General features: G+C 34.9%; 1 protein-coding gene across 1 annotated transcript; it reads right to left on the bottom strand.

Moving 5' to 3' along the window:
- Positions 1 to 6,864: 6,864 nt before the first annotated feature.
- LOC106448612 (glutamate receptor 2.3-like) lies at positions 6,865 to 9,972 on the bottom strand. Its single transcript, XM_048756401.1, has one exon. It carries the CDS (start codon positions 9,186 to 9,188, stop codon positions 8,496 to 8,498), a length of 693 nt encoding a protein of 230 aa, XP_048612358.1. The 5' UTR covers positions 9,189 to 9,972; the 3' UTR covers positions 6,865 to 8,495.
- Positions 9,973 to 11,947: the final 1,975 nt, after the last annotated feature.

Raw genomic sequence — 11,947 nt, 5'->3', positions numbered from 1 at the left:
TCTTCCACAACTAAACAATGCTACCTATTGAATCATATAGTCAAAATCTTCCAGAGCTGCATTCCCCCTTTCAAAGTGCAACCCTCCATGGCATATATCTTGGAAGATTATCCTTCTTAGAAAATAAGTAGATAACCGGGTCTCGTGGTCTGGTGGTATAGGAACCTCGGCTGAGGTGCCCGCCATCACGAGTTCGAGCCCCGGCCACAGCTGATTTAACATCTCTTCCGTTGGGGCACTGGACCCCCTACGGGGGATAGTTGGTAATGTGACTCTGCCTAGATACCAAAGTTACCAAAAAAAAAAAAAAAAAAAGTAGATATTACACGTGAAACTTCGACATATGCACTCATAGTTCAAGAAAGTGTTCATGAAGAGATGATTATACTTTATTTTAATTACAAATTTCCCTCTTCCCTCAAAAGAGAAACACTCAACAAAGGAAAAGAAGAAGTATCTAAATCAGTTGAACTATATGAATAATATCGTGGTTCATGACACACACTTTATCTAAATCAAATGATAAAAACATGATATATTGATTATCTTTCATGATGAAAGAAAGGGGACCTAGTGTAAATGCACTGTGACTGTGGGCACATGCTCTAAGCCGGCTATGATCGTGACTTAATGATTATTGTGGCTGTCTTGGTTGACTCCTGTTATGAACCGTTTGTTGTTTTGACGAACATGAACATTTTTCTACCCGGTTGATATACGAATCATTCCCTTCAGTCTTCTTTAGGAAACAGGAAGTGAATTTTCCGAGGATTATAATGCATATAACAAACACGCCTATAAACAGAAGCCGGAAACTGTCTACACCAAGTTGTCTAGAGGTAACATATGGATTTGGATCTGGACTGGTGACTGGGTCTGGACAACTTTCTTCTTTCTTCTTGAACCACGCATGCTGAAGTTCCATGGCTTTTGGTGACTCTGCTACTTTCAAGATAGCCCTTGAAACATCGGCGACCAAAGGTGATCCTATTGGAAAAACCTGCAAAAAAAAAAGAGTTTCGATCTTGTTAATCTTTTACCAACCGCTTGTGTTACACAATGATCACAGTGTGTTACACACGAGTTCGAGAGAAAGAATAAGATAGACGTTTCAGGCTTATAAAATTTTCTGAAAATACTTTTTGTATTATTGAGATTCGGTGTTGTGTTTACAACAGATGATTGATCTTTATATAGAGATCGAATCAGTACAAGTATAAGAGACACAACTCTTTATACTAAAGGACACAACATGAAGAGTTACAACTCTTTGTGTAATAACATAAATAAATAACTAACTTATGTAAATGTATTAAGGAGAGATTAGATTATATAGTTTAACACTCCTCCTTAATCATATCTCGACTTGACTCCAAGCTGCTTCCTTAGATCTTCAAATCTTGAACCGCCCAATGCCTTTGTGAGAATGTCTGCGAGTTGATCATCCCCTTTGCAATACTTCAGTTCAATGATTCCTTTCTGCTCAGCTTCCCTCACGAAATGGTATTTGATCTCTATGTGCTTCGTCCTTCTGTGTTGCACTGGATTCTTCCCAATTGCTATTGCTGATTTGTTGTCATATAAGATCGGAATGCCTCTTTCAAACTTGTGACCAAAGTCTTCAAATAGTCTTTGTAACCACACTGCTTGATTTGCTGCTGCACACACGGCTATGTACTCCGCTTCAGCTGTTGATTGCGCCACTGTTTGTTGCTTGCTTGACTGCCAACAAAACATGGCTGATCCAAGAGTAAACACATAACCTGAAGTGCTTTTCTTGTCTTCTTTAGAACCACCCCAATCGCTGTCTGTGTAGCCTAGAAGTCTTGGTTCTTTCACGCTTGTGAAGTACACTCCAAAGTTTGATGTTCCTTTGACATATTTTAACACCCTCTTGGCTTCTTGGTAGTGCTTCATGCGGGTGATGACATGTATCTTGAGAGATAGGCGCTTGCATACATCACATCAGGTCTTGATGCACACAAGTACAAAAGCCCTCCAACGATGCTTCTATACTTAGTCGGATCTCCATACTCCTTGTCATCCTCAACTCCTTTTCCTTGTGGTGTAAGTGGGTTGCTTACACTCTTGTTGTCTCGCATCCCAAACTTGTCTACAAGTTTGTTTGCATACTTTTCTTGTGAAAGAAATATGCCTCCATTGTCTTGAATTACTTCCATTCCAAGAAAGTAGTTCAATAATCCAAGATCCACCATCTCGAATTCTTTCTTCATGTTCTCCTTGAATGTGTTGATGCTCTGGATGTTGCTTCCTGTGATGATTATATCATCCACATATAGACTCACGATCAACACATCTCCTCCTTGCTTCATGATGTATAAAGCCGCATCATTCATACTCCTCTCAAAACCGTTTTGAAGAAAGTATGAATCTATTCTTCCATACCATGCCCTTGGGGCTTGCTTTAAACCATATAAAGCTTTGTGTAGCCTTAACACCTTGTGTTCTTTCCCGTGTGTCACATACCCAGGCGGTTGTGTGACATACACTTCTTCCTTGAGGTCGCCATTGAGAAAGGCTGACTTCACATCCATCTGATACAATCGCCACTTCATCTGAGCCGCATATGCAAGTATGGCTCGTATTGTATCATGTCTTGAGACAGGAGCAAACGTCTCAAGGTAGTCAACACCATACTCTTGAGAGAACCCTCTTGCAACTAGCCGCGCCTTGTGCTTGATGTGATTGCCGTTTGCATCGGTCTTGATCTTGTAGATCCACTTCACACTTATCACATTCTTCTTCTTTGGCTTGTCCACTAGTTCCCACGTCTTGTTCTTCTCAATCATGGCTATCTCCTCATTCATCGCTTCTCTCCATTCCTTGGTACCACACGCTTCATCATAAGTGTATGGTTCTTCATTTGCATGAAGACAAGCTTCTATTGCTTGAGCCGCTTCATCAAGCTCTACTCTCGGTGCCCTTTCCATGATATCGACCATGGACTTGAACTTCTTTGGTGCCTCAGAAGTTTCTTCATCTCCACTACTAGTATCATGATTATCATTTTGAAAGAGAATAGGACTGAAAGTACCTCCAAATTGTTCCTCGGGACTAGATGCACCTTCGGTTTGTTCCTCAGGGCTGAATGCACCTTCGGTTTGTCCTTCAGGCGAGTGAGAGTCTTCCATAGACAACTCCAATGTCTTCCTCACCTCTTGTTGCCTTTTCCAATCCCACTTCTTGCTTTCTTCAAACTCGACATCTCTTGATACTTCAATCTTCTCATTCTCCAGGATGAGAACTCTATAGCCTTTGGATTGGTTGCTATATCCAACAAAGACTCCACGCTTTGCCTTGACGTCTAGCTTCCTCCTCTTTTGATCCGGGACATGTATGTAGCATATGCTACCAAACATTCTCATGTGTGACACATCTGGCTTGTGTCCACACCACTTCTCTATAGGAGTGACATCTTCTTCTATTGCCTTTGATGGCAGACGGTTTTGAAGATATGAGGCAGTGTATACCGCTTCTGCCCATAACTTGAGCGGTAAGTCTTGCTCTGCCAACATCGATATCTCCACTAAAGTCCTATTCATGCGCTCTGCTGCACCATTTTGTTGTGGTGAATAAGGCAAGGTGACTTGCCTATTGATTCCTTCTTCTTCACAGAACCGGTTGAATTCTCGTGAAGTGAACTCACCACCTCCATCTGATCTCAGCGTCTTGATGGTACAATCCGATTGCTTCTCCACCATTGCTTTGAACTTCTTGAACAGTGAGAAAGTCTCTGATTTTTGCTTCATGAAGTATACCCAACACATGTGAGTATGATCATCCAAGAATAGCAAAAAGTATCGGCTTCCATCAACAGACTGATGCTGCATCGGCCCACATACATCCGTATGTACAATCTCAAGCTTCTCTCTTGTCTTAGTTTGAGATTCCTTTGGGAAGCTTTTGCGTGATTGCTTTCCAAGTCTACACGCCTCACATGCTTCCTTCTTGACTTTAAACTTTGGTAATCCCTTTACCAAGTCTTTGTCTTGCATTTGTTGCAACCTTTTGTCGCCTACATGACCAAGTCTCTTGTGCCATGTCTCCATCTTTCCTTGCTCACTAGCGCTCATGGCTTCTTCTACCTGAGCCGAACTCATCCTGATTCGATAGCTTTTGTGAGTCATTGGGATATCCATTATCCTCCTTCCTTTTGCATCATCTATGATGCATCTCTTCTCTTGGAAACTCACCCGGTATCCACTTGAAACAATTTGTGGAACACTCAACAAATTTTTCGCCAAACCCGGAACCAAGAATACATTTCTGATGGTCTTCTTGCCACCTTTAGTCATGACGGTAATGTCTCCTTTACCGGCTGTCATGACTGTGCTTCCATTTCCAATCTTTATTGGAACCTTGATACTCCTATCAAGTGTTGAGAAGTAACTCTCCTCCTTTGTCATATGATTAGTTGCTCCACTGTCTACTAACCAGACATCTTCCATCACTGTTGTTGCTGCTTCGCTCGCACTGAACAACATGTGATCTTCATTTGAGTCTTCTTCGAGACTCACATGTGCCTTCTCTTTCTTCTTTGAGTAGCACTGATTTGCAAAGTGGCCTAACTTGCCACAATTGTAACACTCCTTGTTACTTCTGTGATCCTTCTTTGAATCATCCTTCTTCTGTTTCCTCAGACACTCGCTCTCATTGTGGTTGTTCCTCTTGCAGAAACCACACCACTTCTTGCCTCCCTGGCGCTTTGAGTTGTCTTGTGTAACACCAGAATTTTTGTGTTTAACACGAGCATCGAATGCTCCTTCACTGGTGCTTTCTTCTCTTGCAGCCAGCCTTGCTTCATGAGCCTTCAAGATCCCGATCAATTCTGTCATCTTTGTTGAAGTCAAATCGCTTGTTTGCTCCAACACACTGACTATGCTATCGAACTTGGCTGGGAGAGAGATGAGTATCTTCTGTATAAGTTGAACATCCGACTTCTGTTCACCATGATAAGTTAGTTGATTTGCCAATTCAACTATCTTATCTGTGAAGACCTTAATGTCTTCATTCTCATACATCTTCAGATTCTCATACTCCCTTCGCAATGTTTGAAGTTTAATCAAACGAACTTGAGGAGAGCCTTCATACTCTTCCTTCAATGCATCCCACGCCTCTTTGGATGTTGATGCTGCTGCAATCCGTGAGAAGATATGATCCGATACAGCAGTTTGCAAGATTTGCAAAGCCAATGTATCGTTCATCATCGCTTCTTCTCTAAGCGATCTTGCCCTTGCTGTTTCAGGGGTTTCATCCACTTGTGCTGGTGGGGCTGCTACGCCTTCTTCAACCACAGACCATAACTTCCTGGTCTTGAGAATGGTTACCATCTTAATGCTCCAGAAGTCGTACTTCTCTCCATCAAATATGGGAATTACTTGATTCTTCATCGTTTCGAGTGATTCTGAAATCGTATGACAAAATCCTCTAGCCTCCTTTTCTCCACGCCAAGTGTTCCTCTTACTAGTGCTTTGTTCTTTGTCCTCTCAAACGTAAAGCTCTGATACCATGTTAATCTTTTACCAACCGCTTGTGTTACACAATGATCACAGTGTGTTACACACGAGTTCGAGAGAAAGAATAAGATAGACGTTTCAGGCTTATAAAATTTTCTGAAAATACTTTTTGTATTATTGAGATTCGGTGTTGTGTTTACAACAGATGATTGATCTTTATATAGAGATCGAATCAGTACAAGTATAAGAGACACAACTCTTTATACTAAAGGACACAACATGAAGAGTTACAACTCTTTGTGTAATAACATAAATAACTAACTTATGTAAATGTATTAAGGACAGATTAGATTATATAGTTTAACAGATCTCACCATTTAATGAATTTTCACTGTAGTAATAGTCTTGGAGACTTACGAAGCCAAATCCTTCAACATTCAGAGGTTCTTCAACCATTTTATAGGTGTTGCAATATTGTCCGAGAAAGAGTCTCAAGTAAGGTGTTTCCAAGAAAGCTGCAGAGATTCCACCATTTTCTGGTCCATTTCTGAGAAATTCATCGCTTTCTTCTGGCGTATCAAAGGGCACAAGGGTAGATGGCGAGAAACCTGCTTCTTTAAGCTTTCCGAAGATGAACGATGTTCTCTGATAACCCACTCTTTCTCCTCTATCAAGCAAGCTACGCATGCTAGTTATGGTTGGATTAAGTTTTTGTGTGGTTAAAAGTGAGGCTAAACTGGCTGTGTAACTTTGAGTCAACACGAGAAGGATGAAGTACCATGTGATAACCAAGATCCTCGCTCCAAAGGTGAACACCCTTTCTCCTGAAAACAGCAACTCGCTAGTAAGCATCAATCAAGGTAATATGCACACGTCAAGATTTTGTACGATATATGCCATATTCTGCTAAATTCGGCATGGGGAAGTTTTATGTTTACCACTTCCATGGTACCACTTTTCATCTTTACCACCACTAAAACGACATTTTCAAAAATACATTCTTTATTAAATGACAAAAGACTCTTATACCCTTGTTATCTATATATATAATAAATCATTATTTAAATAAAAAAAATTTTATGTTTTCGAACTATACTTTTTCAAATTCGAACTTTTTAATAATTTTGTTTTTTGAATTTTTTTTCGAAATTTTTTTTTATTTTTTATCAAAATTTCTTTTTGAAAATCGAAAACTATGTTTGAAACTATTTAAAAAAAAAAATTAAATTTTTTAAGTATTTTTTTATATATATATTAGAATCCTAAATTTCATATTCAAAAAACCCTACCCCACCCCTTAACTCTAAACCCTAAGTCTATATTAGTTAACCCTAAGGGTATAAGTGTCTTATACCCTTCATTAGAAATGAGAATAAAAGTGATTAGTAACATGAAAAGCGGTACTATAAATGTGGTATTTGTGGCAATTTCTTATTCTGCATATGGATGCGAATACACTAGCATATTGATAATGTATTTGGATATACATCAACAACATTTAGCAAATATAAATATTTGAGATTCCAGAAACTATAGAGTTTTGAATGCAACATTTGCATCACAAAATCCAAAAGACTTAAATACCCTTCAATATAAACATAAAAATAGCTAGTTTATATTAATTATTATTTTTAGAATATTTTTAAAATAGTAAAATTATGTTTACCTATAACCATAAGATTGTTTTTTTGCAAAAATTCTGAAATTGATTTTTTCAGTTAAAAGTGTAAAATCAGTTTTCCCACCAAAATCACAAAACTACATTTCGCGTAAACAAAAAAAAAATTGATCTTCCTGCCAAACCGCATAACAGATCTTTCCGCCAAAACCATATAATCACATTTTCCCGTAAAACCGCAAACATGTTTCCACCAAAACCACAAAATCACAGTTTGTAGTCAAAACGAGAAAAACGCAAAATTGAGTTTCTCACCAAGACTCCAAAACCGTGTTTTCCTGCCGAAAATGCAAAATCGCATTTTTCACCAAAACCACTGACAAAACTATAAAATACATTTTCTTACCAAAACCGTAAAATTTCATTTTTTCCGCTAAAACCTCAAAATTACATTATCCCCCAAAATCGCAAAATTATGTTTTCCGAAAAAATTATAAAATAACGTTTTGCCGCAAAAACTGTAAAATAACATTTTCCCACCAAAACGACAAAACTGAATTTTGCATTAAAAACGGAAAATTGTGTTTTCCACCAAATCTCAAAATAATGTTTTTTCGCCAAAATCACAAAATCAAATTTTTTACTGAAACAGTAAAATTACCTTTTCACCGAAACCACAAAATTGATTTTTCTCACCAAAACTGCGAAATTCATTTTCCGCCAAACAAAAAAAATCGTCTTTTCACCAAATCTGTAAATTGTGTTTTTTCGCCAAAACCGAAAAATTAAGTTTCCGCTAAAAATATAATTAGTTCATTATTGAGAATAAAATCATAAATTTTTAGTTTTTAACTATTAATTAGTATTCAAATGTTGTTATAATTATTTTTTTAAAAGCTTAGCATCTATAAAAATGAACAACATTTTGATACAATATCAAGATATTGTATTCAGATGCTACATCTAAATGTTGCATTAAATACAAAAAACAAACATGTCAATAGGAAGGAAAGATTGATTACTTGGAGCAAAAACCATGGTAGAGAAAGCAAACCAGAATATGGTACTAGCTTGGTATCTTTTCGGTCCTTGAAAGTCAGGATTAACCCTATGCTCAACAACCCAAACAGTAAAGCCAATAAAGAAGAAAAAGACAAAGGAAGTAACCCATAGTTTCCATGACAAAGGTTTCAAGAAGCTGAAGTGATCTCTCTTCACTAGGTCATCCATTGGTACAATCAATCCCACACCTGATTTAATGAAAGGGAGTGTAAAATCGACATAAGAGGACCTGTTTGCCAGTATTGTTGTATCTCCCACAACCGCATCATATCTCTACAATAGAGAGAAGAAGGAAGAGTCACTAAGATATTTTTTGTAACTGCCCTTTTAAGGGAAGATTATATAATAATCTTACTAACCCCAAGGTACACTTGGTGGACCAAGTCGTTGTAATTGCCGGCTGCTTCACCATTGCCTTTCTCAAAAGGTATGAACTCATAGGAGACGTCATAAGGCATTGCTCGAATCACAGCCTCAAAGAATTCTATGCAGAAACCTGTGACTACCGTTGAATTGGTGATAGGATCTCTTGTGACCTTCACAAGATCAGTGTAACCGGTTCTCTTTGGAACTCCTATGCGCAACTTCTTCCCATTAGTCGGAATCTCCCATCCTTTGGGAGCAGAATCAGCCTCTCCAGGCCATATAATGTATTTAAGATAATCTTTCCAAGTAGATAAAGCTTCCACACTTTGCGGTTTTTGGTCTATTTTCTTGACAAGACCATTTTCCTCTGTCCAGAATCCTATTGACCTTTCTCCCGTTCCGACCACATTAATAATCTCAAACACTGATGGTTGAAGTTGTCCATTCATAAAACGGAAATCTCCTGCAAGTCCTTTGAATTGAACTCTTGATAGTGTCTGGAGAAGCTTTGGACCTAATTGTGATGAACCAAGAGCTTCAAGTTCAGAAATATTCACCGACGTTGACAACAAGCCTTGTCTGAAACTCAGGACGAGAAGAATAAAAATCGGAAAGAGACAAATTGACACATAGCATGGCAACCTCCGAGTGTGTAATCCCGACATCAGTTACAGCACCCACATTGACTTCGGTTCTTCTGTGGTTCTGTCCTCTACCAAGTTCCATAAAAAACACACAGAGAAGAAGAAGAAGAAGAAGAAGAAGAAGAAGAAGAAGAAGAAGACTCTCTTGTTCCTCATTTGGGGGTTTCTTATAAGATGAAAAATGTGTTTAACTTTGAAGTATGAGACGTGATGAATAATGATTGATCTGTGTACCTTTCTATGTATAGTAAAAGTTTTGTGTGTTGACTTTTTTTCTTCAAATTCACATCTAGACTAAGTCCTAATAAGCAATCAAATATAATAACTGACAAGAGATAAGAATCAAATACAATTTCAAAGTCCGGCCAATTCTAAGACAAATAATTCCTTAGTGAGTAGGATTCTAGTTTTGTAGGAGACGACTTAGCATTCTATATTGTATTCAAATAAGTTAATTTATTGATCTTACAGAAAAAAAAAAAAAGCAAGTAGTATAAAAGTAAGACAGTATAATTCCATGTACATACTTTATTGTCTAATGATTTATTTGAATTAAAACAGATCATTCCTTTGAACTCAACCTTCTTTTTTTTGTAGAATTTTAAATTAAGTAAACCCATCTATTATAACGTAATTATGAAAACAATATTATACTATTATATATGTTTTCAAACAACACAATAATTAATCTAGAGTCCAAACAATATAAAATATTAGGTCTCGTCTTTTTAATAACTTTTTCTAGATTTTCTTTCAAATTATTTATTAAATCAAATAATTGACAAAAACATTCAAATAATTTATGAAAAAATATTTTAAAATATGACTTACTTTTCAGGTTTAGATACTATGAATAATTTCAATCGATATCAAATCAATTCAACCAATAGATTATTTTATTTATATTTTCATAAATAAAAATTACATTCATTTAAATTTAAATAAACTTTCATATTAAATTAAAAACTGTATATAAATAAAATTCAAGAAATTAACATTAAATAAATTTTATAATTAAAAGTTTATTAAAATATATCTAAATAATATCTAAGACATATGCTACAGAGATTTAATTAAAAATCATATCGAAAAAATTTAAATAACTAAAAATTAAATTAAATAATAACTTATACATATATTATTATCTGAAGATACATTAAAAATGACTACGTTATACAATAAATATAATAACTAAAATAGTTATGAAAATGTTGAAGATATATATTATCTCCGTAGATTTAAACAACAGATTTAAACTGATTATAATATGAACCAAATTATTAGAAAGATAAATTACATAAAATATTTATAATAATTTTATTTAAGTCACACATAATAAATATTATGCAACTAAAATCTTTCTTAACACTAAACAATATTCAATTATTTAAAAATATTCAGTTAATTTTCAAATTTGTTTAATCAATTTAAAATAAAATATGCATTGCCACACGGTAAATGGGAGAGAGGCCTGCAAAGACTAATCAAACCAAACCAAACCAAACTTCTGTTTTTGTTTAGATTCGGATAAATATTCAGTCAATTCATATGACTTTTTGAAAATTGGTTATTGGCTCGGTAAATGGTTAATTTTTTTTCATTTTAAAAAAATCCTGAACCATTCCAATTCATACCAAACCAAACATGTGATGTTTTAAATTTTCTTATAGAATTTGATAGTTTTCCTAATAATAAACATGTATAGAATTTTACTCATTATTCGTATTACTGTTGTTTCTGCATAAAGAAGTTTTTCCAAAACTGAAGCTTTTGAATTCATATCTAAAAGCATTAATATCACAAGAAAGATTAAGTGTAGCTTTAATAGCAATTGAGAAAAGCTTTTTGAAAGAATTAGATGTTGAATTTTTGATCGATGATTTTGCTTTAAAGCATGTAAATATAATGGTTTTATTTGGTTGATTGATTATGATTTATTTGTTCTCTGTATTTTAACTTAGACACAGTTATGATTTATTTGTTCTGTGTATTTTAACTTAGGCAAGAATGTGGATGTAGATGTTTCTGTATCAATTTTTATTAATATAAAGTGTAATTAAAGGCCATTTTTGGGTGATAGCACCAATCAAATTAATTAACGGTTGAGTCTCTTGGCCTGAATGTTGCATTTTCCTCTATATTTATAGTAAAAATAGTATTTTTTTAAAAAAAAAAGAAAGAGGAAAATTAATATGTGTTTCATCTATAATAGACAAACTAGATTTTGACCCGCGCTTTCAAAGCGCGGGTTTATTTTTGTTTTTTTTTTCAATTGACAAATATTTAGTAAATGTCACATTTTCATATATTTGTGTTTTATTTTATAAAAGACTTAAAAATTTTATCTTTATTTATCGTATTTCATTTTAAATGACTATTTATGTTAAAAAATTAAACTTTATTTTTTTAATGAATTAAGTTGATATAACTCTGATAAATTAATTTTATTATGGGGTTAATATTTTACTTAAAAAATTATATACTTTTAATAAAGATTTATACTTTTCAATAAAAAAATTCAATTATTTTTATGAATGCTTAAATTATATTAAGAAAAGAAAAAAATAATAATTAAGAATAGTTGAAAAAAAATTATTTGAACTTGGACTCAATGGACCAAAGGAAAAAAAAAGGTGAGAATTGAATCTGATTTTTTAATAGGCCCAAATGGCCCAAGAGAGATTTGATTTGGGCTGGATCCAAAAATAATGACCCAATATAGATTTGTTATTAATATTACTTAATTGCCCTTAATGAAACATGCAATGTTAGTGAAGGAA

The sequence above is a fragment of the Brassica napus genome, chromosome C4, assembly GCF_020379485.1.
Source record: "Brassica napus cultivar Da-Ae chromosome C4, Da-Ae, whole genome shotgun sequence".
In the NCBI taxonomy this organism is placed as follows: Eukaryota; Viridiplantae; Streptophyta; class Magnoliopsida; order Brassicales; family Brassicaceae; genus Brassica; species Brassica napus.
The sequence above is the reverse complement of the archived record's forward strand: the minus strand, read 5'-3'. Positions and strand labels throughout refer to the sequence as shown.

Coding starts and splice junctions, on each gene's coding strand:
- LOC106448612 (XM_048756401.1), bottom strand. CDS start 9,188: ATGTCGGGATTACACACTCGGAGGTTGCCATGCTATGTGTCAATTTGT.